Here is a 25,375-nt window from a genome sequence, read left to right as displayed (position 1 = left end):
GTGTTGCACTGGGTCCTTCCCCGTGCTTTGAGCTCTGCTGTGACCACCAATGGCAGGTCCTTGAGTGCAGGGCACCCAGGCAAGCTCCTCTAAGTCCCACCCCACCTGGGCTACCTGCCCTTCCACTCTCCACCTCCCCTAGCCCTGAATCAACTCTAACACTACTCCTACTTCCAGTCCCTCATGCCCTACTCCACTGGGTCCCCCCACACTGTGACTGTCCCCTCACTCCCAGATAGAGAGCCCTGGAGGATAGGGAGGAGGAGAGGCAAAGCTGAAGCCCGGGCTGAGAGGCAGGTGTATCAGGAGCATCATAGGGGGATCACAGGGGTCACAGGAGCGACAGAAGCTGAAGCCTAGAGTCTAGGGGCCGTGTGCCAGAGCCAGCAGGGCTTGGCCAGGCCCACGGCCAACGAGGCAGGGGGCAGATGAAGGAGAGACAGATGGCTCTGTAGGTCTCTTCAGTAGACCTTCTCTGTCCTTGTGGCTCAGGGGGTCGCAGGCTAGACTGTGGCCAAAGTGGGGAGTTTCTCTTCTCTAGTGGTCAGAGATGCCCAGCACATGCCAGACATCCTCACAGACTGCTCAGATGCAGGGTGTGATGTCCAAGCCAAGATCTAAGGAAACGTGACCAGAGGCGGGGACAGTGCATCTCCACTAAGCCCGTGTGGACTGGCCCCGGGAGGAGGCCAGTGCGCAGAGACAGCGGGGGGTGGTGACCCAAGCCGGGTTCCCTCTCTCCAGATCGTGACGATCCACCAGGAACCCTTCGTATATGTCAAGCCCACGCTGAGTGACGGGACGTGCAAGGAAGAGTTCACTGTCAATGGGGACCCGGTCAAGAAGGTGATCTGCACGGGTCCCAATGACACCTCGCCAGGCAGCCGTGAGTGTGGGGGTGGGAGAGTAGGGGGTAGGGAGAGCTGGGAGGTGTGAAGAGGCGAGGGGCCGCAGGGCGACCAGGAGCTGGAAGTGGTTCCACCTGCTCACCCCACCCGCAGCGCGCCACACCGTTCCTCAGTGCTGCTATGGCTTCTGCATTGACCTGCTCATCAAGCTTGCACGGACCATGAACTTCACCTACGAAGTGCACCTGGTTGCTGACGGCAAGTTCGGCACCCAGGAGCGGGTAGGTGGGGCCTGTGGGCGGGGCTTGGAGCCTGAGGGGACTGGCTGGGGCAGGGCTCTAGGGGGAGGGGCCTTGGCTGGCCCTGGAGGGAGGGATCTGGTCGTGGGCGGGGCCTTCTGGTGGGCGGGGCCAGGTGGTGGGAGGCGTGTCTAGGGTGGGCCTCAGTGAGGGGACTGAGACTCGGGAGTTGGGCGAGGTCTGTACCAGGATGCACCAGGGCTTGCGGCAGACCCCACGGTAGCCTCGTCACTCGCTGCACAGGTGAACAACAGCAACAAGAAGGAGTGGAACGGGATGATGGGCGAGCTGCTCAGTGGGCAGGCAGACATGATCGTCGCACCACTGACCATCAACAACGAGCGTGCTCAGTACATCGAATTCTCCAAGCCCTTCAAATACCAGGGCTTGACCATTCTGGTTAAGAAGGTGGGCAGGGGCCCAGTGGGTGGCTCTGGGTCCTGAAGGGCCCTGGCGGTGCTGACCACCCGTCCTCCTGCAGGAGATCCCGCGCAGCACACTGGACTCGTTCATGCAACCATTTCAGAGCACGCTGTGGCTGCTGGTGGGGCTGTCGGTGCATGTGGTGGCTGTGATGCTGTACCTGCTGGACCGCTTCAGGTGAGTGCCACGTGGGAGCTGGCCACACCAGGCCAGGGCGTGTGGAGTGGGGCAGGAGTGGGCCAGGCCATCTCTCCCGCCCGCCCTTTGTGCCCTGCAGCCCCTTTGGCCGGTTCAAAGTGAATAGTGAGGAAGAGGAGGAGGATGCGCTGACCCTGTCCTCTGCCATGTGGTTCTCCTGGGGTGTCCTGCTCAACTCTGGCATTGGGGAAGGTGAGGCTGTGCCCAGCCTGTCCACTCTGGCTCTGTGCTCAGGGAGCTCACCCGACCCGTTCCACAGGTGCCCCTCGAAGCTTCTCTGCGCGCATCCTGGGCATGGTGTGGGCTGGCTTCGCCATGATCATTGTGGCTTCCTATACTGCCAACCTGGCAGCTTTCCTGGTGCTGGACCGGCCCGAGGAGCGGATCACGGGCATCAATGACCCACGGGTGAGGCCTGGCCTGGCTTAGGGGGCACTGTGGGGCTGCAGAGGCGTGTCTTGGTGGGGCCTGGAGAGCAGCCTCGAGCCCTGCCCTGCCCCGCAGCTGAGGAACCCCTCGGACAAGTTCATCTACGCCACTGTGAAGCAGAGCTCCGTGGACATCTACTTCCGGCGGCAGGTGGAGCTGAGCACCATGTACCGGCACATGGAGAAGCACAACTACGAGAGCGCAGCTGAGGCCATCCAGGCTGTGCGGGACAAGTGAGGCCGGCTCCAGGGTGCCGTGGGGGAGGGGCACGCGTGCACCAGCCGCATGGAGGCGGTGGGAGTGGGGCTCGCTGTGACCCTGCTTCTGCCCGCAGCAAGCTCCATGCCTTCATCTGGGACTCGGCGGTGCTGGAGTTCGAGGCTTCGCAGAAGTGTGACCTGGTGACCACAGGCGAGCTCTTCTTCCGCTCTGGCTTTGGCATCGGCATGCGCAAGGACAGCCCCTGGAAGCAGAATGTCTCCCTGTCCATCCTCAAGTGAGTCCAGCATGCCTCAGTGCCCTCACCACCTTCACCGTCTCCAGGAGCCTCCTATTAGAGGGGGACGTTCTTCCCAGCACCCAGTGTGCTAAGGCATCCCAGATTCAGCCCCAGCTCGACAGGCTGTGTATACTGCGTACCACCCACCTAGGCTTTGTCCCCAGCATAGCTTCCTGGAATGCCCCCCCCCCCCACTGACGGCTTTACTCAACCTGGGCACAGTCCCGTCAGGCAGTGTCACAGTCCCTCCGGGGCTTACCTACTGTGCTCCCCAGGTCCCATGAGAACGGCTTCATGGAAGACCTGGACAAGACGTGGGTCCGGTACCAGGAATGTGACTCACGTAGCAATGCCCCTGCAACCCTCACCTTCGAGAACATGGCAGGTGGGGCCCCCGTTCTCCTCCTGGGCTGCGCTGGAACTGGCCGGGCTTCTCAGCCAGCAGCTGAGGCTCTGGCCTGCACACAGGGGTCTTTATGCTGGTGGCTGGGGGCATCGTGGCTGGCATCTTCCTGATTTTCATTGAGATCGCCTACAAGCGCCACAAGGATGCGCGCCGCAAGCAGATGCAGCTGGCCTTCGCAGCGGTGAACGTGTGGAGGAAGAACCTGCAGGTAGGGCAGGCCACCCTGTGAGGCCTGTCGCCCAGGCCTGGCCTGGCCATGGCTAATCCCCGCGCCGCAGGCCTTGGCACTGGCTCTGGCTCCTGTGGGCAGGACTGGAGCTAGGAACCATGGCTGGGGGCAGTGGTGAGTGCTCCCAGGACATGGGGGTAGCGCTGGGGTGGGCTGCCTGCTGGTGGGCGCCCACTTCCAAGCCACACACCCCACCTGGAGCCTCCACCTGGCCCCTCTGTCTCCAGAGTCGCCCACCGGTGCCCATCCCATAGGAAGGCAAGCAGGCAGGGTAAGACAGGGACCCACCTGTGTGTAGCACGTGAGTCCCAATGCAACTAGCCCTCTGACATTGTCCAGGGACCCTTTCCTGCTGCGCCCCTTTGCTCTGTGACTTCAATCCAAGGCAGCCGCCCTCCCCCGCCTGAAGCCCCACAGTGCATCCATGGGGATTTGCAGACAGCTGGGCCAAGGCTGCATGCAGGTCGGTCACAGCCCATGGGGGTCGGGACGGGATGCTAGTGAGGCCCGTGAGGCCTGGGGCTGCCGGCCATCTTGCAAATTCTTGTTCGCTCCTCTCTTTTCTTTCTCTGGTGCCTTCCTGGAGCTGTGTCCCAAGATGAAGCTGGCATTGCAGTGAGGGCTGTGGGGTTCTGGGCTGCTGGGTTCCCCTCACCTCTCATCTGCCTACTCTTCCTCTTGGCCTCTCGGTCCCTTGGGGACCTGGCCACTGCTCCTACGGGAGGCCCAGGGCTACACTGACCATCAGACTCAAGGCCGGTGTCCAGGCAGCTGCCTCTGTCTATCACTCCAATTTCATCTCAAGCCCTGCCTTGGGCCCTCGGCCCCTTCCTCCATCTTGATGTATTCCCCTTGGGGTCGGCTCCTCCGATCCTTGAGGGGCTTTTACTCCTCGAGCTTCCAGGAGCCAGGTGGACTCCCAGAAGGAGAGCGGCCGGGACCCCAGCCCAGCCCCAGCAAGAGCAAGGCCAGGCCAAGCCCTCAGGCAGGAGAAGAGGCCACCCTCGAGAGTCTGGCTGTCAGTACCTCTGTCCAGCACAGGGAGGCAGGCAGAAGTGAGGGCCTGAGTGGCGGCCAGGCCAGGCAGTGGCCCCCAAGGAGCAGGCAAGGGCAGGTGTGGCCGCCACCCTTAGCCATCTAATCACTTATACATATTCATTTTAGGATAGAAAGAGTGGTAGAGCAGAGCCCGACCCTAAAAAGAAAGCCACATTTAGGGCTATCACCTCCACCCTGGCCTCCAGCTTCAAGAGACGTAGGTCCTCCAAAGACACGGTAAGGGGGAGAGCACCCCAGTCCCGCGTCTCCAACTCCTCCCTCGCCCCCGTGTCTGTCTCCCTCTCCCTCGCCATCCCACCCCTGTGCCCGCCTCCTGCCCTGGCCATCTGTGCCTCTGCCTCCAGCAGCCCCTGCCCCTGTCAGCCTGTACCCCACCCTGTACCCACAGGCCAGCCAGCGCTGACCTCCAGATCCTGCACCTCTCCTGGCCCTCCGTGGCCCTCAGCCCACCCATGTGTCTCCACGTTAGTCTGCCCCCATGCCATGACCCACACACCATCTTGAAGCCGTCTCATGTCGTTGGTCAGTCAGCCAGCCTCGCCACCTCCCTGAGCCCTGCCCAGGCCCAGGAGCCCAGAGCAGCTCTGTCTCAGTTGCCCTCATACCAGGAGGCCACACCACTGCTGTACTGTCCCTGTTTCTCTCACCTCCCCCAAAGGGGCTGCCGCCCACACTCCTGCCTTGTGGTGGCCTTGGAGGGGTGGCTGTGATGTCCCATCCCGTCCGTCTGTCTGGCCACTGGCCCTGCCCCCCGGACACCTGTCTCACCTGTCTCACCAGAGCCATGTGTGTTGCATCTTCCATGTGGTCTCTGTGTGGGCCGGGGGCTGGGGGCCGGGTCCGGGTCCATCTGGGTGGACGGCTGGGACCTGGTGGCCCCTGGCCACAGCATACTGTCCGTGGGGGATGGGGTGGGACCAGGGGTCCCTACTGGAGTGAGAGTAGTCTCTGAGAATCTGAGGGCAGGCAGGCAGGTGCAGCTCTGCCAGCCTAGGCCAGCAGAGCCTAGGGCAGTACCAAGGTTCCAGAGGGGGCCCAGAATGGGGATCCCCAGACAAGTACCTCAGCTCTGACCTCAGCACCTCCACGGGGCACTCAGAATCTGGCCCTCTGCCGCTGAGCCAGGACCCTATCTCCTGCTTTGCACAGCTTGTCACTCCACTGGAGCATACCCCCAGATGTAGGGCCCCCAGAAGGCCCTTTCCTTGCTAGAGGTACCCTGGAGCCAGGCAGCCACCCCACAGTCCAGCCCACAGGGAGTCCCCAGCCCTTGGGCAGTGCCATCCCAAAGGGGAATATATACCAGGGAGGAACTGCCATTTGCAGCCCCCATCCTCTCCCTGCACAAGAAGAAGGGCAAACCTCTGGGACGTAGGCAGGACTTGGCACAGAGCAATCCGAGTCCAGAGCAAAGCCATCAGGGTGCCCCCAAGAGGGACCCTGGATGCCTGCCTGCTCAGCTCTAGTGGGAGGAGGCAAGTGAGGGAGAGAGGTAGCCAAGGGCTCCAGAAGCTGGTGGCAGCGGAGTCCTCAGGACCGGCCTGATTGGTCTGAGCCTGGTGTCCCACCAGGAGGCACAGGGTAGAAGAAAAGAGCAGAGACAAAGGACTGTGGGTTGGGCAGCCAGGGGAGGAGGATGTCTCCTGGCAGACAGGAGAAGCAGTGCTTTGGGGGACAAGGCATCTGGGGGTCACAGAAGTTGGGCAGTGATGGGCCACTTTCAGCAGGTGGCCCCCAGGTCTGGGTCCTGCCTGCAGCTGACACAACTGCAGCTCAGGATGTCCTGGGGACACACTCCCAGTGCAATCCTCCAGGACCAGTGGCACCTGGAGAAGGTCTCCACCCTGCAGGGCTGACTGTGGGGCGCCTTGCCACTGGGCTGTGGGTGGGGGAGGGCAGCCCAGCTCCCACCTGGTCTGGGGCTGGGCACCTGTTCAGAGGGAGGCCTGGGGAGGGGGGGCTCCTCTGGGTGGGGTGGGGTTGGTCCCGCTGCTGAGATCCTCTGCCCCTGCCCTGTGGCTGGTCCGGGCCAGGGCGGCACTGGGCACTCAGGGCTGGGATCCCTGGCAGCCAGCGGGGCCAGCGGGTATTGATTGTTGGTTCTTATTTATAGAGCACCGGGGGTGGACGCGGCGCTTTGCAAAACCAAAAAGACACAGTGCTGCCGCGACGCGCTGTTGAGAGGGAGGAGGGCCCGCTGCAGCTGTGTTCGCGTCATAGGGAGGGCTGAGACGCCCGCCCGCCGCCCTCCTCTGCCCCCACCCCCCCGCAGACAGACAGACAGACGCCCGGGACAGCGCCCGGCCCACGCAGAGCCCCCGAGCACGACGGGTCGGGGAGGAGCGCCCCCAGCCTCCCCGAGGCTGCGCCTGCCCGCCCGCCGGTCGCCGGCTGGCCGGTCCACCCTGTCCCGGCCCCGCAAGTGCCCCCAGCGTCGGGGCTAACGGGCCGCCTTGTCTGTGTATTTCTATTTTGCAGCAGTACCATCCCACTGATATCACGGGCCCGCTCAACCTCTCAGATCCCTCGGTCAGCACCGTGGTGTGAGGCCCCCCGGAGGCGCCCACCTGCCCAGTTAGCCCGGCCAAGGACACTGATGAGTCCTGCTGCTCGGGAAGGCCTGAGGGAAACCCACCCGCCCCAGAGACTGCCCACCCTGGGCCTCCTGTCCGCCCACCTGCCCTGCTGCCTGGCAGGCAGCTCCTGCTGGACCAAGGTGCGGACCGGAGCGGCTGAGGACGGGCCAGAGCTGAGCCGGCTGGGCAGGGCCACAGGGCGCTCCGGCAGAGGCAGGGCCCTGGGGTCTCTGAGCAGTGACCCTGGGCAGAGGGGCTCGGAACAGAGCTGGCAGCCCCATCTGGCCACTATCCCAAGCTACGGTGGGGGCCCATGGCGCCGGCTGGCAGGCACGTTCCTCTAGCGCCTGCAGCCTGAGCTCTACCCTCTCCTCTTCTTGCTGCACTCCTATCCCGTACCCCTTCTCCCCGACCCCGTCTGCTGGGCTGGTCCTGCCAGTCCCCACAGCTGCCTGACTCCCCCAGCTGGCAGCACTTCCCGGGGCGCTCGAGGTCCCCAACGCCTGCGCCTCCTTCAGACTCCGAGTGGGCGGAGCCTTTTCGCCTGCAGCTCGCGCGGACTTGAGGCTCCAGCTCTGGACTGTCTCAACCCTGCCCGGCACCTTGGGCGCAGAGGAGCGCCGCTCCCCTTATTAGCCTTGGGCGTGTCAGTTGCGGCCACCAGGTGCAGGCCCAACTCTCCTGGTCCGAGTATGCGCCTTCCCCTTGGCCTGTGCGCAGTAGTGCTCTGCCCCCTTCCGGCCCGGCACGCCCCGCCCCCGCCCCGTGTGCAGTGGTCATCCCTGAAGGAATGTCACGACATTTTCAGTCCGCGTCCTTGTTTTGCCAGCGGAGTGTGAAGGGAGGGCGGGGGTGGGGTGAGTGTGCTCCAGGACGCTCAGGCCTTGGCAGGTGGGGCCACCTCGCTCTCTGGCTCCGAGGAGCAGCAGGCGGGCCCAGCGGGGTCCGGGGGTCGCGGCGGGCGGCGGGCCGCCAGGTGGTGGTGGCGACGGCGGCGCGCGCGGCAGGCGGTGATCACGGAGCCTAACACTAGGCAGGTGGCCAGGCTGGCGAGAAAGGAGACAGGCCCGAGCGCGTAGATCACAACCAGGTCCCGCACGGAGAGGCTCTTTGCGCAGTGTCGGAAGGCGTCGTCAGAGAAAGCAGTCAGAGGGGTGAGCGTCAGACGCCCGGGAGACACGCAGAGCAGGGGCTCGGCCTCTGTGGGAGCGGGGACTTTCGTCAGGTGGGGGCCCCAACCGCCCAGCTTGGCCGGCCCAATTCGGCGCCGCTCACCTGAAGCGCGCGGGTGCAGCCGCAGCCAGACGCAGAGCGGGCGCAGGGCGCAGCCGCAGGCCCAGGGGTTGCCGCTCAGGCTAAGCGCGTCGAGGGCCGGCAGGCGAGCGAGCAGCCGGGGCTCCAGCGCCGACAGGGCGTTATCCTGCAAGCTGAGCGCGCGCAACCCAGGGAGCGCGCCCAGCGCCGCCGGCTCCAGCTGCGCTAGGCGGTTTCTGGCCAGCGATAGGGAACGCAGCGCGCGCAGCGGCGTGAAGGTTCCAGGCTCCAGCGTCTCCAGCTGGTTGGCGCTCAGGTCGAGAAGCTGCAAGGCGCCGAGGCCCCAGAAGGCCCGGGCGTGCATGGAGCGCAGCCCATTCTCGCTGAGGTCCAGGAGGTGCAGGGCGCACGCGCCCTCGAAGGCGGAGGGCGGCAGCGTACACAAGCGATTGTGGTCAAGCAGCAGCGTATGCATGCGCCGGCTCAGGCCCACGGGCACAGAAAGCAGTGCCAGGGCAGAGCAGTTGGCCTGGCCGCCCGCAGAGCAGGCACATGCCTCTGGGCACTCGGGAGCGCCAGGGGGCTCCGAAGGCGCAACTGCAGTGGGCACTGAGGCCCAGGCTGGCGTTAGCGACAGTAGCAGTACCAGCAACAGTTTCTTCAGAGGCCCAGGTAAAAAGTAGAGGCCCCGCACTGGGGCGGCTCTAGGACCCAAGGTAGGCTCCCTGCTGCCTGTGTGTCCTCGGAGCCCAGGCATCCTGGACACTTCCTCTCTGTGGTGCCTGCACAAACACTGACTGTCCAGCCTGATACCTGCTGTTCTTGTCCCACGGCCGGTCAGGGCGGGGGCCAGGCACACAGCCAATACTCAGCACTGCCAGCCAGCTGGCCCAGAATGCCAGGCCTGTGGTGGTTTCTCCTGCGAGGCTGGAGCAGCAGGGTCATGCTCACCCGAACCCTCAGCAAGGGCCACAACATGCAAGCGACTGTGGACTGCACACACCCAATCCAGCTCCACTTGGGCTGGGTGAAGGGACCCCCTTGGGGAGTGTGTTGGTCCCCTCCTGTGGTGAGTGGCAGGAATACCTGACCAGCCTGAGCTGGGGCCACAGGCCTTGGAGTGTTGCAGGGACAGTGCAGCGGGGAAAGTGTCTCCCACTCCCTGAAACCTGCAGGGTACAGTGAATGGGAGGGGTCATGAGCCTGGGTGCTCCTGTCCAGTGCTTTACTCTTGAAGGATTTTTTTTTTCCTGGCTGGCTCCGAATGCCTTCGGGCAGGTTTGGTTGGCTTGAGTTCTGGGGATGGAACCACAGCAACCTGAGCCTGACTGCTTTGTTGAAGCAGCCACTTAAAGGACTGAGCTAAGGGGCGGCCCCCAGTGCTTTACTCTTGAGTTGGCAACTGCAGGCCCTGTGTGAGATGTGGCGGGGCCTAGAGAGGAGCAGGACTCTCCAGGCAAGTATGACCCCCAGGGCGTGGTTTCCTGCCTGGGGAGGGGCGCTGACCACCCATGTGCCTCAAGGGGTCGTGTCACTTGCAAGGAGGACACCCTCAACCAACCACTAAATAGTTTTAATTCTCTTGCCCAACACTCTGCCCTACGTGGGGAGTAGGGGTGGCTCCTCTAGAGCGTCCTCCATGAGGACACAGTCCTCCAGGGACTGCACTGTAGGCATCTCCAGGTCAAGGCGGGACTCCACGTGTACGTCCATGCGGTCCTCATGGGCCCCGTAGTGTTCCACCAACCTGCATGACAGCACAGGCTGGCAGGGCCTTGGGGACAGTGCTCTCAGCGCCACAGTGAGTGGCCTTCCCAGTGGTGGCATGAAGGGGACCCCACACCCCTACTCACCTGCTATCTATATGTCTGGGGCAGGTCTCACTGGAGGACAAAGGTAGGCGTAACTCCTGGAGCAATGCTGGCCCCACAAACCCAGCAGTACCCCAACCCCTCCTTGGTACACACGTGAGGAGTGCCATTTCCACCCGCTAGTGACAGCCCACCCGTGACCAGGGGCCTAGGGCCAGCCCTGTGGCCTCCACCCCACCACCATCTGCCCTGAGCTCACGCACTCCTTGGCCCGGAAGACACCGATGGCCACAATGAGCAGGGCACAGAAGCAGCTGGCACTGATGCCCACCAGCACTACGATGAGAGCGGTGAGGGCTTCGCGGCTGAGGCCGAGGCTGCAGTCCCAGCTGGTCCCAGCTGCGGAGACAGGGCCACGAGGCGCGGAGCTGTCACCCACCAGTGGAGGACCTCCAAGTCCACTCCACCCCAGTGGCTCCAGGAGATACTGGGACAGCCCTGCCTGGGAAAGTAGGGGACTGGGGCGGAGGCATACCTGCAGCTGGGATGAACAAGGATAAAGCTATCAGGCCCAGGGGGCTGCCAGACAGGCAGGTGTCAGGGTGGGAATGAGGGCCCATGGCCAGCCCAGCCCCACCACACAGCTCTGGATGGAACCTGAAGGAAGGTGCTGACCTCACAGTGGGGATGGGGTGGGCGGGGGCGGGGCTGCTGGGCCAAGGCCGGCTTAGGCCGCGTGCACCCTTGGGCACCGGGGTTTCAGGAGCCCTGGACAGGGAGTTTGGGCTGGGTCAGGTGGGGGCCTGGCCAGGCAGAGTGGGGCTGGGCCTTCTAGTGCAGGGACAGCGGCCTGGCAGTAGTCCTCTGGCAGTATCAGGGCTAGCATAGGGAGGGGCTGAGGGGGCAGCAGGTTAGGGGTGAAAGTATGTCATCACCCTCACAGCTGCTTCTGCAAGGTCGAGCCCCCTGCCCGCACAGCCTGCACTGTGAGGCTGCTGCATCCCGCGGGGCCCCAACAAGCCCGGGGAATTGGCCATACCTGCAGAACGTCTCTCTGTAAACAGCTGCTCAGAAGCGGTTGGAGGCACCCCCAAGTAGCCTGGTCCTTGTTGAATTTGGAGCCCACTGTGCCAAGAATCAGTTCTGCCAAACAGCCAGCCAGGAGCTTCAGGCTGGCACAGTCAGGGTTAACATCCCCGGGCCACGCACGTCCCTGCACCTGCTGTTCCAGGCTGGTTGGAGCCACCCACCCTGCCTCCACCTCAAGACCTTCCAAACTGAGGGCACCAAGGGCAAATGAACCCCCAGGCTAGTGGGGTTCCAGGCCTCCTACCACCTGGGCCTCACAAGACGACAGTCCCACTCAGAGGCTCCACTGTCTGACACTCCAACGTAGACAGAAGTGCCCCTGCAGGGGCTACTGGGGCAGCCCAGTGGCCACAATGTGATCCAGGACACTCCCGAAGGAATGCAGGACAAAAGGTGTGCCCTAGCCAGGGAGTGGCACCTCCACCCGCCAGGCCGGTCTGGCTGGTTTACATCCTGGTTAGGACGAAGACTCACACCCTGCTGGGGGCCAGGTGGTGGCCACAGGTAGCAGGATCCAGACAGGACCCTCATAGGGGAGACAGTGGGTGTCCGAGCCTTAAGGCCATTACCTGATCTCAAGGGACCCAGCGTGACCACGGTCCCAGCACAGGTGTGAGTAAAGGGGCTGGGGCTGGGGCAGAATTCCTGGGCGGTGCACCACACACTGCCTTCTCTTGCACAGAGTGCAGCACAGAATACCCTGGGCAGGGCCCTGGGGCAATTCTGGACCCAAGGCAGCCAAGGTGAAGGGACAAGAAAGGGACAGAGGGCCCAGGACACAGCTGAAGCCAGGTGTGCAAGCCCCCAGGCACGCATGGCAGGACAATGGCAAGGGTTTCAAAGGGCTTTTGTTCCCTGTCAGGGCAATGCCTCAGCCCAAGACATTTCCTACTTGGGAACAGCAGCTTCAGGACTGGGGTGGCAACAAAGCCTGAACAGAGACTATGGTACTGACAAGTGTTGGGCCAGTGTGGACCCCAGGGGAGACAGGGCAGGTGTCTCCTGGACGGAGCCTGTCCCTAAGTTCAGAGCAAAGGCAGAACTGGCTCACCCCAGCCCTTGGCTCAGAGGATACAGGTCATTTGCTTTTCCAGGTGTAAGGTTGTAAGCATGAGGTTTGGGGCAGGTGGGCAAGTGGCCAGACCCTCTGCCAAGTCACATTCACCTGAAGACCTGGAAGTCCTCACCTGTGCCTGAGGGTTGGTGCAGTCCCTGTGCTAGCAGCACCCAGCCTGGCCCAGTCCCCACAGGAGCGCAGAGGTGAAGGGGAGGCAAGGGGGAGAGCAAGTGGGGCTGGAGATGACCCAGGTTATCTGGTGAGTGCCAGTTGGGGCCTACCACAGCCACCTCTGGCTCACTTCAGTCTGGGGCATCTTAGGACAGATCCACAGCATCTAGCAGGGCTGGCTGAAGCACAGCAGCTCCTACAGGGGAAGAGTGTGGGGTCCACAAAGGCACCTGGACGCAGTGGAAGAACTGACCTACTTTAATGCGAGCGCTGGTGGTGGACAGGGGTGCTGACACCGAGAAGGCAAAGTGGGGGAGGGGAGGCAGAGAATGGGGGCAGGCAGGGGTGTAGAACACGGGTGGAACAGGTGGGGCACCCCCAGCTGTGCTCATGGTGTCTCACTGGGCAGGGTTGCTGGGCACTTGTCAGCTGCAGCTCTTAGGCAGGCGGTAGACACCAGCGGAGTAGATGAGCTGCTGGTCACGCACCTTCTTCTGCAGGTAGCCCTGGAGCTCCTGCAGGTCGATCTCGGCCAGCGCAGGGCCTGTCATGACGAACATGCGCAGCATGCTGTAGATGCGCTCCAGTGAGAGGCTCTCCAGGTTAGTCAGCATAGCCTGGATATATGTCCAAAAGAGCTGTGGGGACAGCTGTGTATCAGGGGCTGTTCTCCAAATCCTTGCCCACCCACCTGCCCACCAGACACAGCTAACACACCAGCAGCTCCTCCTCCTTCTGGTCGGCCTGCGAGGCCATGCCTGAGTCACTCTCTTCATCACTGTCGATAAGCACCATGTTGTCACGGTCCTGTGGCCGCTCCTCCTCAATGACTGAGAAGGTACCTGGCGGTTCCTCCCGCAGCACACCCTGCTGCAGCCACACAGACATGCGGCGCCGTAGCAGTGCCACTGGCATCTTCACCACCTTGCTCAGCTCTTCCAGGGTCCAGCTGGCTGTAGGCAGAGTGTGGAGATGCTGGGGCAGCCCGGCACACCCGCACCGCCTCCTGCCAGCTGTCTTCCTGAGGTGTGCGGAACCCACAGTATCCCACTGGCCCTTGCAGAGGAAGGGGCTGCTGCCTGCACAGCCCAGGCTGCCCCAACTTTACCCACATCTGGCTACAGCGCCAGGCCCAGACCTCTGTGGGAAGGGCTGCCTGCTCACCTTGGTCCTGGAAGTACAATAAGACCACCGCCTGCACAGGGGTCACTGCCACAGACAGGGTGCGGTCAGCCAGCTCCACATCCATGGTCACCAGGCCTAGGGTGTGCTTCCAGCTGAGGGTCCGCATGGCCTGTGCAGAGTAGGGGTCAGCATAGGCAGCTCCACGCCCAGGAGGCTTGGACCAGGTGGGAAGGGCCCCTTCTCAGCCACTGGGCCTGGGGCCACTGCCATTAGCTAGCTCACACCCCCAAAGCTGAGTCCCTGGAACCTAGGAAAGTGACCTCGCTTGGGAAAAGCTGATCAGATAAATCAACTAACAGGAGGGTGCTGAGAACTGGTGTCTCCACAAGGAAAAAGGCAAGAACACGAGGTGCCTCTTTTGTGCACTCGGGGTGAAACAAGGAGTGTGTACTGGAGAATGGATGGAAGACCCCAGAAAACGTGGCTGAACTGGGTCCTGCAGGCAGGAATTCAGGACTTGCAAGGATGAGCCTGGGTATCTACCCAAAGATATTTCCAAGCACAGTGTGGAAGATGCAGTGGGATTTTCCTTGTTAAGAGTAAAATGCAGGGGCCGGGGAGATGGCTCAGTGGAATAAGCGCTTCCCTGGCAAGCGCAAGGGCCTGAGTTCAATCCCCGGTTCCACTAAAAAAAAAAAAAAAAAAGAGTAAAATGCAGGCCAGCAATCCTAGCAGTTGGGAGGCTGAGGCAGGATCATTATAAGTCTGATGCCAGCCTGGGCTACATAGTGAGTTCAAAGCTAGCCTGAAATACAAAGCAAGACCCCCTCTCAAAACACACACACACACGGACTGGGGAGATATCTCAGTAGAGTAAGCGTCTGCCTGGCAAGTGCAGGGTCCCGAGTTCAATCCCCAGTACCAAAAAAAATAAAAAATAAATAAAAAATAAAACATACACACACATGCCAAAACATGTAACATACAAGAGGAAAAAGGACTGGGAAACTACATTCTAAGCAAAAGGGAGCCAGGACCTGGTGACCATCCAGGCAGGTCTACAACAGCAAGGTGGCTGCTGCACAAGTGTCTGCCAGAGAGGGGTGATCTGTGTGTCCAGCCCATCCCTACAAAACGACCAGAACAGACACGGTATGCAGAAGCTCTCTGTGAAGAGCCTCTGGCCTGCAAGCTAGATGCTGGGAACTATGGGAAAAGCCAGCAGTGATGTGGAGAACTTTATCCCAGCAGCAACACGGAACACTGAATGGCAGTCACATGCCCACAGAGCCAGAGCAGGACCACGGGCCTCAGGACCCCTCGAGCCCCCGCCAACTGCATACTTGATTGGCACGCACAACCCTTACCCCTTTGTTCCTGCCTTTGAAAACAGCAGTATCAGTCCTAGGCTGTCTCAGCTTGTGTTTAGGGAGAGGAAGCCTGCGCTTAGGGGATTCAGCCTCCAAGTCTCCTCCATACCTGCCAGAGACAGGCTGAGACACTGAGATCTGGCACTCGGGAGGTGCTGGAGGGGCCGAGTTTCAGCTCAATGTATTTTGTACCTGGGAAGCCATGAATCTGGGGGACCACAGTCAGGCGCCAGACACACTGGTTAAGTCCTGACTCCAGTATCTCAGAGCATCCCTGACTGGAAAAGGCAATCACTGTGTGTGGGGCTGTTCTGGACTAGGACATGTTCCTAAACAGGACATAGAGCCCTGGTTTACGGTGTGGTCATGGGTACCTCACACCAACAGGCACCCACAAGGGCAGGGGAGAGGGTACTGAGCATGGGGCCTGAGCCACCCAGACACCCTCAACCAGGAAGTACGACACCAACTAGAGGTACGGGCCACCTCAGGGCTGAGTACATGGCGGGGCCATGCAGGCCTGGCCACACGATTCCAGACTCTTCCAGGGCCTGAGCTGATGTGTCAGGAAGCAGTTGGGCTCAGCCTGTCAGCACTAGCACCAACACCAGCACAGCCCCCATGGCCCCTCCTACGCTGCCCCCTCCCCCCAGCCCAGAGCACAGGCAGGGCAAAGCACTGCATGTGCAGAAAACACAAGACCTAGTGCCACTTCCCATCAGTCAGAGAAGCTGCTGGCGCACACACAGCCCGCCGTCACTAGCCGCTTCCTCTTCTGGGGTCACACATGCTCCCACAGCTGGAAGCTGCTGCCTGTAACCAGGATCCTCTCCCTCACATCCTCTGTCAACTCTGCCAGTGTGCCCAGCTCCTGAGGCCTGAGCACCTGCTGCGCTGTCCCTTGTGGCCTGGGACTCCAGCTCTACCTGGGCTCCGCGAGCCCAGGGACTTCCAACCCCTTCACTCCGACAGAACTGACTGCAGTGGAGGGAAGAAGGATTTCACTATCTGCCCGCCCCTGCCCCCCCTGCCTATATGGCCACACTGCCCACCCTGACTAGGGTCAACCATGTTGCAAGGAGCCATGTGCTACATGGGCCTGGGTCACTGTGCTGGGCACACTGCTGCCACTCACCAGTGACCTCCAGAAATGGACCCCCTCTTTCTCTGCGTAGCCTGAGCACTGGGCCTCCAGGATCCCCAGCCCTAGTTCTCAAACCCAGGGAAGCAGCTTTCTAGGACAGAGATGGCTAGGCTGTAAAGGCTGAGTGTTCTCGAAAGGCAGCTCTACAGCAGAGAGACAGCCTCCAACAGCCAGGAGCAGCAGGCAGCATGGACTCCAGCAGGAGGCCAGAGGTCACCAACAGTGGAGAGAAAGGCTGGTGGGCTTGCTTTGATTGTGGGATTTCTACAGGGCAAGAGGATGATTCAGCCACACATGTACCTCTAAGCAGGGTGGGGAGCCCAGCAGCACACAAACCCAAAGCCTCTAGGAAGAAGGTGGAGGGCGACGGCCCAAGATGCTGGGGGAGGTGTGGCCAATGAGACACCAAGGGGCACTGACTGTACCTTCAGCTTCTCATATTTCTTGCAGTAGACCTCCAGGGCCGCCCTGATGTCCTCGGGAACCTCCAGCTTCTCCTCCTTGAAAGGGGGCCAGAACTCACTGGACAAGATGACAGCATAAACCCCGAATGGTGGCTGTTCCTCCACAGGCCGCTTCTCATCCTCCTCGCGGATATTGGCGTTGATGCGGCGGGAATCTGCCATATCCTGGAGTGGAGAGGGTGTCTCAGGAAAGCCCTGGCTGACAAAGGCCAGCAGGGGGTGGCAGCTCCCACTGCCGGTTACCTTTAGCATGACCTCACAGAAATGCATAGGGGCTTCGCCAAACCGCAGCTTCAGTAGCTCCACATTGCGGATCTCCCTGGAAGGTGCATTTCTCAGGGGGCTGTGGGGTGCCACGCCCCCCCAGTACCCCCTTGGTGTCCACCCCTACGCCATGTGGGCAGAGGCAGGATTGGCCAGCTGTCACCACACAGGCCTCACCGCTCAGGGCTGAAGCTGAACTGGTGCAGGAGGCGGTCAGCCAACAGGGAGCGGTACTCGTTGATGAAGAGGTCCTTGCTGCCGTAGATGCTGACCAGCAAGCTGATGATGTCCGAGGAGCGCCGCTTGGAGCTCGACTTCCCTGGAGGCAGGCACCCAGTGGCCCCAAGGCGAGGGTGGGGACCCCAGACCTGCCTGCTAGTGACGCTGTCCAGCATGCCCTGAGAGCTCGCTTCTCAACGCCCTTCCCAGCTGGAGCAGCCCGGTACCTAAGGATGTCTAGGCTGGGTCCTGGGGACTGCTGGGGTCTCACTCGGGCTCAGGGAACAGAACAAAGCAGGGGCCTACCCGCCCGTGGGCACCCTTAGGAGGGGCCACGTGCAAGATGAGGCCTGCAGGGGCTGCACCTCAATCTTCCCCGAAGGCCCTGCAGCAGGTCATGACGCTCTCCTCTGGCAACAAGCACAAGCACCAGCGCTAGCAGGGCCCTAGGAGGCTGGAGCAACCAAATGCGCGGGGCACACGGCAAGGTGACTGAGCAAGACCCCACATTCTCCCGAGACCCTGGGCATTCCTGACAGAACCAATACCCACAGACGCACAGGAGACCAGAGCCCCACAGGGGCTAAGCCGAGGCCAGGGGCAAACTGACCTGGATCGGCATCCACAGGGTCAGGGACCCAGTCTTCGGGCTCGCCAGAGTCGTCCTCGCTATCCTGGCCGGTCTCCAGGCTGGCTGGGTCCGTCTTGGACAACTCCACTGCCAAGTCCCCAGTGCCATCTGAGTCTCCAGTCAGCCCCGCCACGATCTGCCGCACTGTGTCCTCCCGTGTCCTGTGAGGGCGAGTGCTGCTGTGCCTTGGCTCGTGGCATTCAGAGCACCTCCCTCACCCACCCTAGTGTGGCCAGTGCAGGCTCATCTGACCCTGGAGAGCGAAAGACCCAGCTGGCTTCAGGAGGAGCTGCAGAGGCTGAGACAAAAAGCCCCAAAGACAGGCTGGTCAGTGCTAGGAGGTGGCAGGCCTGAATCCAGGTGGGGCACCAGTGCCAAGATGCCTGTTCAAACGCATTCCCTTTGCCTACACTCACGGCGGTCCCTGCTTCTTGCCATGGGCAGGCCAAGGTGATGTGGCACCAACCCTGCTTCCCTAGTCTGCCAGGGTGGGGGGGCTCACGTCACTGTGCACATATGGCAACTCATGTGGGGACAAAGACAGGCTCCCAGCACAGACAAGGGGAAGGAGCCAAACCATCCCAGGTAGGGAGAACCTTACACCCTGCTTTCCCAGGAGCCGAGCCTCTCTCTGCCTCCATGAGCCCACAGAGAGCTCTGGGGGGCGACAGCACAGCACCAGGGACTCGTGGGCTCTACAGTCGCACCTCAGGTAGCGGCGGATGGGCTCACAAGCCACCTCCAGGATGACCATGGAGGGGTCCAGTACCCGCAGCGCCTTGATGGCCGAGATGTAGAGAGTGATGATGTCACAGGTGTTGACGCCTACAGCAGGGGAAGGGGCCGTCACCCAACGCTCTGGACGGCGGCCTCCTAGCACCAGCACTGCATGCTGTCGGGGCACACTGGTCAGGTACTCCAGAGGCACTGCCGTAATCTGGTTTCCAGGAGCCAGGGGGACTGCAGAGAGCCACTGCTCAGGTGCCCGTCCCCTTTCCATCCATGCATTAGTGCTTTCTCCAGAACTTTCCTCCTTCTGCTAGTCTGCTCTGAAAATACTACATGTGACCCCCTATCAAGCCAAGCTGACCGTCTCCAAAGGCGGGTGAAGCTGAAGGCCCTTCAGCTCCCTGAGAACCTCAGAGCACTGCTTCGGAACCCACTCCTTCCCCAAGCCTACATTCCCAGGGCTGTGAGCTACATCTGAGCCCTGGGGCTGGCCACACAGGCACCTGGATGGAGGAGCCGCGTCTCCAAGGCAGCCTTGAGGGACACAAGCAGCTGCTGTCTCTGGTCAGTCCTCTCCAGACAGTACTTGAGGTCCTCGATGGCTGGCCGGGAGTCTGGAAAGTCTGGATGTACAGGGAAAACCCTCAGGGAAAGACAGCACGCAAATGTGCACGCGCACCAGTGTGGAGGCCCACGAGGATGTGTACAGCTTGAGAGCTCACGCGGCTGAGCAGGGACTCAGGGCGAGGGCAATCTGCGAGGCACGGGATGCCACCCCAACACTGATGCACACTGAAATGCCTGCCCCTGAGGACCCCTAGGACAGAGACGAAGGGGCACTTCTAGGTAGAGTACATGCCACAGCATCCCCAGCACCCCGCACACCTGCCCTGATGTACAGCCCGGGCCTCTGTGGACAGGTCCAGCTCCTTATGACTTGGCTGCCCTGCAACCACTGAAGGCCAGGCTGGGCGGGGGGGGGGGGGGAGGCACCCATGTGGACAAGGAGAGGGACAGAGCCATGCTACAGGAAGACCCCAGGTTAGCAGAGGAGCCCTGTAAGGAGGGGGGCAGACCTCGGATGATGCTGAAGAGCTCCTCGATGCGCAGGCCAGCATAGATGCGGTAGAAGAACCTTTGCACATGGCAGCGCCATCGGCGCAGCGTGCTGCCAGCCTCAGGAGACGCGGGCCGTGCAGGGCCGTCCTGTAGGAACACCTTGCCCAGCCAGCCAACTACTCTCTCGATCCACTGAGGAGAGCACCAGCAGGCAAGGCATTGGCAGGCTGAGCAAGCTCCATCCAGCCCACAACTACCTGCTCTTGACCCAGAACCAAGGAAAGCCCTGAAGGGGCTTACACTAGAAGACAGGAGGATGTTAGGACTTCAGGACAGCAAGCCTCCCATGGGAGTCCCTGAACCCATCAATGTTCACATCCTCTCACACACATCCATGTCCATAGTGGTCTCTGGAAACAGTATGACCTGATGGGATACAGCCCACATGCAGTGCCTGACAGGTAGTGGACACACCTACTCTCAGGACCTGAGACACAACTGCCAAGCCCCCACCCCTGTGTGAACGGATACAGTGCAGGATAAAGTCATCTCTTAGACCTATGTGGCTCCACAACAGGCCACAGCACAGAGCAGCCAACCACAGGACTTCCTATAGTTCTCCTTCTCCACGCCAGGCACCTAAGCCCTCAAGGCTTATGCCCACTCCAGTCCCCCCATACTCAGTCTGAAAACACCCATGGCTAATCTGTACCTTCAGAACACATGCTTGGAGGTGGTGCGAAAAGGAGGAAGAGAAGGGAGCAGAAGCACACACCGCCCCAAAAATTCGGGCCACCCCCACTCCGTGCTAGGATGTAGGTGATGGTAAGTCTGTCCACAAGGAACAGTAAAGTGAGCCCACACTCAGGTAACAGAAAAAAAAGGAAGTTCCAGGCACCACCCTCGCCAGGGAGCTGGGTCTTGCCCTGCCTACTTTGTACTGCCTTCAGCCACAAGACCTAGCAGAGACCTGTCAAACACACCCAAACTTACCTTTGCTAACATCAGGGTGCAGAAAAACTGACCTCTATCTAGCACTAAAACAGCTTCAGCTATGGCTCAGATCTCATCCATTCATGACTACTTGGGTTAATTCTCAAGCCAGGGGTCAGGCTTGCAACACACCTGTTCCCACCCCTGGCAGGGTACAGCTCAAAGCAGCGCATTCTCACCTTGTGGAACTCACGCAGGAAGGACCGCTCATACTCGCCTCGGCATCGGTCCTCCATCCTCTCCAGGGTGACCTGGTGCAGGGTGGTGGTCACTGCCTCAGCACTCACCCGCTCCAGCAGACTGAGCCTGTGCCTAGAGGAAAGCCCCACACGTGGATCACGCACAGTACATCCCTGCCCCACCCCTTGGATGGCCCTGTCCACAGAACACATCAAGGCCCATGTTCGATGGGCCCTCCCGGACCTATACCAACAACTTCAAGGAAAAGCTGCTGCAAGGACAGAGCACTGGCAAGGCGCTGCACTTCCTGCCCAGCTGGCCCCTGCCTAGGCTGGGTTGCTGGCCTTCCCCATAAGACCTGAAGGTATAGCCTGCCAGAACCCAACCTTTGGCTAGTGAGGGCACTGATGTAGCACTGCGCTACTGCACAAATTACAGCCATGGATGTGTAAGTTATTAGGGCAGAGCCCAGTCTATAGTGGCAAGCAAAACTGGGGAGGGAAAAGATTGCCATACAGTATTCACCTGGGAGAAACTCAGCAAAAGCCCTTAGCATTTATGTTTGCTGAGACATCTGACCCCTACCAGCAAGATCACTCTCTCAGTCAACCTGAAAGACTCTTCCAAACAGCTACACTCCTGCACTTTCAGTGTGACAAAGCACCCCAAGTCACCACAGAGGGTGTGACAGTCCCCAGAGAGTCACACTGGGTCCTGGCTCTGATTTCCTCCCCGAGGGACTGGAAAGGGCACCCACATGCCCAGACTTTGGCATGGTCTCTTTGACACATTCTGAAAAGAAATAGCAAGCCCGTTATTAAGTTAGGAGGTAGAAACTCCTTGAAAAGTAGGCGTCATTTCTCCCCGAGGGGATCTACAACAAGCAGAGCAGAATTCTGTAAAGCCCAGGAAGTTTGAAACCAAATCTACTATAGCAGCTAAGTGGGTGGGCTCTTAGCAAAGGCAAAGCTGGAACCCTGGGGAAAGTGTGTCAGAAAAGAAAAACCCTCCAGGTGTGTCCAGAACACAGCATAAGCCTGTCAAACGGGGATCCTTGGGAGCTTCCCTCTTAAGGTCCTGGCTATCAGAACATGTGAGAGATACCACTTTCCCTACCAGCTCACCAGCTCTCTTTAGAGGCCAGCTGGTTCCAGAGAATCAGGGAGAACAAGGACACGGCCACCAAACAGTACTCACAGGACTTGACTGAGCTGGTGGAACTGCTCCAGGGCCTGTCGGCACCAGCACTGCTGCTTATCACCGCCACAGCCTGCGCAAAGCGGACTCTGCAGGAGCCGATAGTACCGGCGGCGGGCATACCGGCTGTCCAATTCCCCTTCCAGTTCTGGGTCTGTGCCCCCTTCCCCTTTCCTTTTACTCTGCATGTAGACTCTTAGGAAGCGCCCATAGAGGCGCTGGACCATCTCCTGGAAGGTCCTGGGGGTGGAAAAGAACAAGACTCCCCGCAACACGGTGTGGACCTTTTCTCGAAGCCCCTGAGCACCAGTGCCCATCAGCAAACCCAAGCGAGTCCATTTTTCCAAAAGGTCTAGGCTACGCAGGTAGGGATCCAAGCGGCTCTCCAGCAAGCTGAAGGCGTCAAGGAGCAGCAGAAGGCACTGGGGTTCGTCGGCAGAGTTTTCGCGCTGAGAGATGGCATTCCAAAACTCGGGGGAGATGCTGGCCTGCAGGTCGTTCTGTAGCACCTCCACGAACCACTCCTCCAAGACCGAGTGCAGACCGTGGCCCCTCAAAACCTCCAGCGCCGCACGGAGCTCCTCCTCCTTGGGCGGCACCGCACCACTGGTCCGAGAAGATGCCTGGAAAATGGGAAACGTGCGGAAAAGGGATGCGACAGAGATGGGGAAAGGCGGGGGAGGGACAGGGCCGAGAAGAGCACGCGGAAAGCCCGATGTCCCCACCCACAGCCGACGCTAGAGCGCCTCCCGGCAGCCGAAAGGGACGGACAACAGAAGGAGAAAAGCCGGCTGCGGTCCGCGACGGAGCCGGGTGCATCCGCGCAAGGTCTCGTGAACTCCACACGGGCCGGCCGTTCTTTTCTTGAGCCTCACCAGCCCCAGCGCAGCCGGCGGAACCAGCCCGGTGCTCACGGTATCCCAAGCCACGAGCAGCTCCTGTCCAGGCCCAGGGTTGCTGTCCCCAGACACTGCTGCCGTCACCTCGGCAGCCTCTTCGGTCTCCATCCGCTCCCCTCTAGGGTCCAGCGCCTCCTCCAGGCACGGCGCGGAGAGATGACGCAAGCCTGAGGCCGGCTAGAGTGACGCTGAGGAGACGCGGCGCCGGGGGAGCGCCGCACTGGTGGGCGCGCAGCGATGACGTACGACGCCCCAGCCCGGCGTCGGTTAGCTTGGCCGAGCGAGGCACCCACCATGACTCTGCAGGGCGCTGCGCTGCAGAACTACAACAACGAGCTGGTCATGTGTGAGCCGGGGAGAGCGGGTGGACGGCCGGGAGGCGGGGTCTGAAGCGGGCGCTGGCAGGGCGGGCGCCGGCGGCCCCGGGCCCACAGCGTCGTGCCCGCCCGCCTAGACATCGAGGAGCTGTGTCAGAAGCGGGGGGAGCTGTACCAGCAGATCCAGCAGGAGGAGGAGGAGAAGGAGCGGCTGCAGGGCGAGGTGAGGCAGCTGACGGAGAAGCTGACCTGCGTCGACGAGAGCCTGCAGCTCAAGATCGCCTCTCTGAACGACCTTGACCGCACCATCGCGGAGACCGAGGCCGCCTACCTCAAGGTGGGGTTACCAGCCTCGGCCTGTGCACCTCGGCGGCGTGTGGGGCTGGAGCGGCGCGACCTGGGCCGACGAGGGCGGCCGTCTGCGGCCCTTCGAGCCCAGGGTCCTCACCGTGTTTAGTTTCCTGAAGAGTAGCGTGGAGTAGAGCTCACGGTGTGAGTTGGGGCTGACTCAGCCCGCCATGGCGAGGTGGGAGGGCGGGGCGTGGGGCCGGTGCAGGAGGCAAAAGAGGATTCGCCTGCCCTCCCTGTGGGCACGCAGCCATGATTGGGCCCCGAGCGGGGGACGGGGGCGGTGGGGTTTCCCAGGAGGAGAAACAGAGGCGACCCTTTGCTTCTGTGGCCCCTAGATCCTGGAGAGCTCGCAGACGCTGCTTAACGTCCTGAAGAGAGAGGCCGGGAACCTGGCCAAGGCCACAGCTTCAGAGCAGAAGAGCAGTGGAGGCAAGGAGAGCTGACGCAGCTCGGTGGGCTGGGCCAGGCCGCCGCAGGCGCCGTCTCTGCTGTGCTGTGATGACTCAGCCCACTGCACGTCTGTCTTGAAGCATCTTTATTCTTCGTGGTGCCGATGCCCAGGCCGCAGCTGCGTCTCCACTGCCCTTCGGTGATGAGCGCTTGGCGCAGCCGATGGGTGAGGCCCTAGTTCTCTGCTGGCATGGAGTGTGGGCCAGCGGGCCCCTCGCCAGCTCCACAGGGCCTCTGAGGGCCTCACTCCCTTGGCGTGCTAGAGGTTTTGGTCCTAGTGTAGTCACAGCGGTGTGGGAACCCTTCTGTTTGTCCCTTCTCAGCTTGTGGGGCCCCTGGTTCAGACCCTCGAGAAAGGGTGCCTCCTGCACCCCAGATCCCCAGTCTCAACGCCTAGCCCCACAGCCTATAGCTATCAATAAAGGTTGTCTTTGCAAAGATCCGTGCCAGCTTGCTGCCTGCCTGGGATGCAGGTTGCCAGGCCCTCCCAGAGCCGAGAGTAAGACCTGTCCAGTAGCAGTAGCAGCAGCAGGGGAGGGGAGAGGAGGAAATGCAGGCTTCCCTGCCACGGTGCCTGGGTTTCTAGGAATGCAGAGCTGAGGTACAGGGTGGCAGCAGCCCTCTGCTCTCCCAGCAGGACCACTGGGCCTCTGCAACGAGTCCAGCACACAGCCTGCCCTCCTGTGAGGGGCTCTGCCACACCAGAGTGCCTGGCACAGAGCCTGTCCCTTGGGGTTCCTGGTGACTGCTGAGTATGCACACCAGCCACTCTGGACCTAGATCCCGCTCACCAAGGACTGTTCCTGTCAGTGCCACAGTCCTGCTTGGCCTGAGGTACCACCGCTGCTGCTGAGCCTAATGCCCCTCTTCCTGCTGCCATACATGAGGTGTGGCCCACTCCCATCCTGCTCTGAGCCCTGTTACTGCCCAGCTGAGCAACTGAGGCCCCGCTGCTCAGGGCTGGTTGGGAAACAGGTGCTAAGCTAGACAGTCCAGAGAAGGCTGGCCAGCCCCTGCTGGGGAACCACCTGAGACACCCCTCTCCCTCTGGAGCCACCAGGCATCTCTGTTAATGGATTCTGTTCTCCAGGATGAAGACATGTTTGCATTTGACACCTGAGTATGTTTTGCCATTGGACCGCAGACCACTCCACCTCTGCACTGTGGCTGCCCAGGCAGCTGAGAGCGTATCTCCTGGGGAGCACACCAGGCAGGCCTCATGGGCCAGCTGCTGCCACAGCCTTACTGTAAACTTAGGGGTCAGAGGCTTCCAAGCCAAATGAGGCAGGAGCTACAAGACCACCCCCTGCTCCTATGCAGCACCCCCTCTGCCCTACCCAGGCAGTGGGCCTGCAGGGAAGCTTCAAGCCCAGCAGCCACACCCTTGTGGTGCGTAGCTAACTGGTGGTCAGCTTCTTACACCCAGCTGACCTGACCTAGTGTGCGGAGTGTGGGAGGCCCACCTGGGGAGTGTTGCTGGCAGCATAAAAGGCAGAACAGCAGCTGTCAGGATGCTGTTTAGAGAAGCCCTTGGAGCTACTAGAAGCTACTAGTCCTCTTGGGCTGTTCTGGAGGACCTTGTCGTGCTGGCTCCTGATGAACTTGGGAGGAGCTCTGGTCCTCATCTTGAGCATC

General features: G+C 61.3%; 5 protein-coding genes across 8 annotated transcripts in view; 2 read left to right on the top strand and 3 right to left on the bottom strand.

Moving 5' to 3' along the window:
• Grin1 (glutamate ionotropic receptor NMDA type subunit 1) overlaps window positions 1-6,948 on the top strand; it is a 34,462-nt gene extending 27,514 nt beyond the window's left edge. Inside the window, exons 7-18 of the mRNA XM_023700232.1 lie at window positions 745-886; window positions 1,002-1,129; window positions 1,391-1,555; window positions 1,629-1,747; window positions 1,848-1,960; window positions 2,028-2,176; window positions 2,273-2,430; window positions 2,532-2,693; window positions 2,972-3,081; window positions 3,165-3,310; window positions 4,496-4,606; window positions 6,869-6,948. Of these exons, the coding sequence (XP_023556000.1) occupies window positions 745-886; window positions 1,002-1,129; window positions 1,391-1,555; window positions 1,629-1,747; window positions 1,848-1,960; window positions 2,028-2,176; window positions 2,273-2,430; window positions 2,532-2,693; window positions 2,972-3,081; window positions 3,165-3,310; window positions 4,496-4,606; window positions 6,869-6,937 (1,572 nt within the window). The 3' untranslated portion in view covers window positions 6,938-6,948. The remainder of the gene's footprint in view (window positions 1-744; window positions 887-1,001; window positions 1,130-1,390; window positions 1,556-1,628; window positions 1,748-1,847; window positions 1,961-2,027; window positions 2,177-2,272; window positions 2,431-2,531; window positions 2,694-2,971; window positions 3,082-3,164; window positions 3,311-4,495; window positions 4,607-6,868) is intronic.
• Window positions 6,949-7,807: 859 nt separating this feature from the next.
• Window positions 7,808-9,527, bottom strand: Lrrc26 (leucine rich repeat containing 26). Its single transcript, XM_012516725.2, has 2 exons — window positions 8,242-9,527; window positions 7,808-8,166 (listed from the first exon to the last, which is right to left on the bottom strand). Exons 1-2 carry the CDS (start codon window positions 8,975-8,977, stop codon window positions 7,844-7,846), a joined length of 1,059 nt encoding a protein of 352 aa, XP_012372179.1. The 5' UTR covers window positions 8,978-9,527; the 3' UTR covers window positions 7,808-7,843.
• On the bottom strand, window positions 9,519-11,059 carry Tmem210 (transmembrane protein 210). The gene is made up of 4 exons (XM_012516724.2): window positions 10,567-11,059; window positions 10,295-10,430; window positions 10,074-10,103; window positions 9,519-9,967 (listed from the first exon to the last, which is right to left on the bottom strand). Exons 1-4 carry the CDS (start codon window positions 10,649-10,651, stop codon window positions 9,820-9,822), a joined length of 399 nt encoding a protein of 132 aa, XP_012372178.1. The 5' UTR covers window positions 10,652-11,059; the 3' UTR covers window positions 9,519-9,819.
• A 1,529-nt stretch (window positions 11,060-12,588) lies between these two features.
• On the bottom strand, window positions 12,589-22,819 carry Anapc2 (anaphase promoting complex subunit 2). 2 transcript variants are annotated; one of them, XM_023700338.1, is made up of 13 exons: window positions 22,638-22,819; window positions 21,724-22,346; window positions 20,526-20,658; window positions 19,371-19,545; window positions 18,798-18,917; window positions 18,273-18,390; window positions 17,545-17,726; window positions 16,893-17,034; window positions 16,695-16,770; window positions 16,413-16,616; window positions 13,513-13,642; window positions 13,066-13,301; window positions 12,589-12,986 (listed from the first exon to the last, which is right to left on the bottom strand). In XM_023700338.1, the coding sequence occupies exons 1-13, from the start codon at window positions 22,728-22,730 to the stop codon at window positions 12,774-12,776; spliced, it is 2,445 nt and encodes an 814-aa protein (XP_023556106.1). In that variant the 5' UTR covers window positions 22,731-22,819; the 3' UTR covers window positions 12,589-12,773. The 2 variants fall into 2 exon arrangements, with proteins under 2 accessions (XP_023556106.1, XP_004640560.1); XM_004640503.2 differs by having other exon boundaries at window positions 22,599-22,818.
• On the top strand, window positions 22,778-25,205 carry Ssna1 (SS nuclear autoantigen 1). Of its 3 annotated transcripts, XR_002817911.1 has the most exons (4): window positions 22,795-22,968; window positions 23,077-23,276; window positions 23,626-23,906; window positions 24,831-25,205. XR_002817911.1 is itself a non-coding variant. In XM_023700339.1 (3 exons), exons 1-2 carry the CDS (start codon window positions 22,860-22,862, stop codon window positions 23,394-23,396), a joined length of 429 nt encoding a protein of 142 aa, XP_023556107.1. In that variant the 5' UTR covers window positions 22,778-22,859; the 3' UTR covers window positions 23,397-23,431; window positions 23,626-23,719. The 3 variants fall into 3 exon arrangements, 2 of the variants coding, with proteins under 2 accessions (XP_023556107.1, XP_004640427.2); XM_023700339.1 differs by lacking the exon at window positions 24,831-25,205 and having other exon boundaries at window positions 22,778-22,968; window positions 23,077-23,431; window positions 23,626-23,719; XM_004640370.2 differs by lacking the exon at window positions 24,831-25,205 and having other exon boundaries at window positions 23,626-24,182.
• The last annotated feature ends 170 nt before the right edge of the window (window positions 25,206-25,375 follow it).

This window comes from Octodon degus, unplaced genomic scaffold, assembly GCF_000260255.1.
Source record: "Octodon degus isolate 3935 unplaced genomic scaffold, OctDeg1.0 scaffold00123, whole genome shotgun sequence".
Classification (NCBI taxonomy): Eukaryota; Metazoa; Chordata; class Mammalia; order Rodentia; family Octodontidae; genus Octodon; species Octodon degus.
Note: the sequence above shows the minus strand (reverse complement) of the source record. Positions and strands in the feature narration are given on the sequence as shown.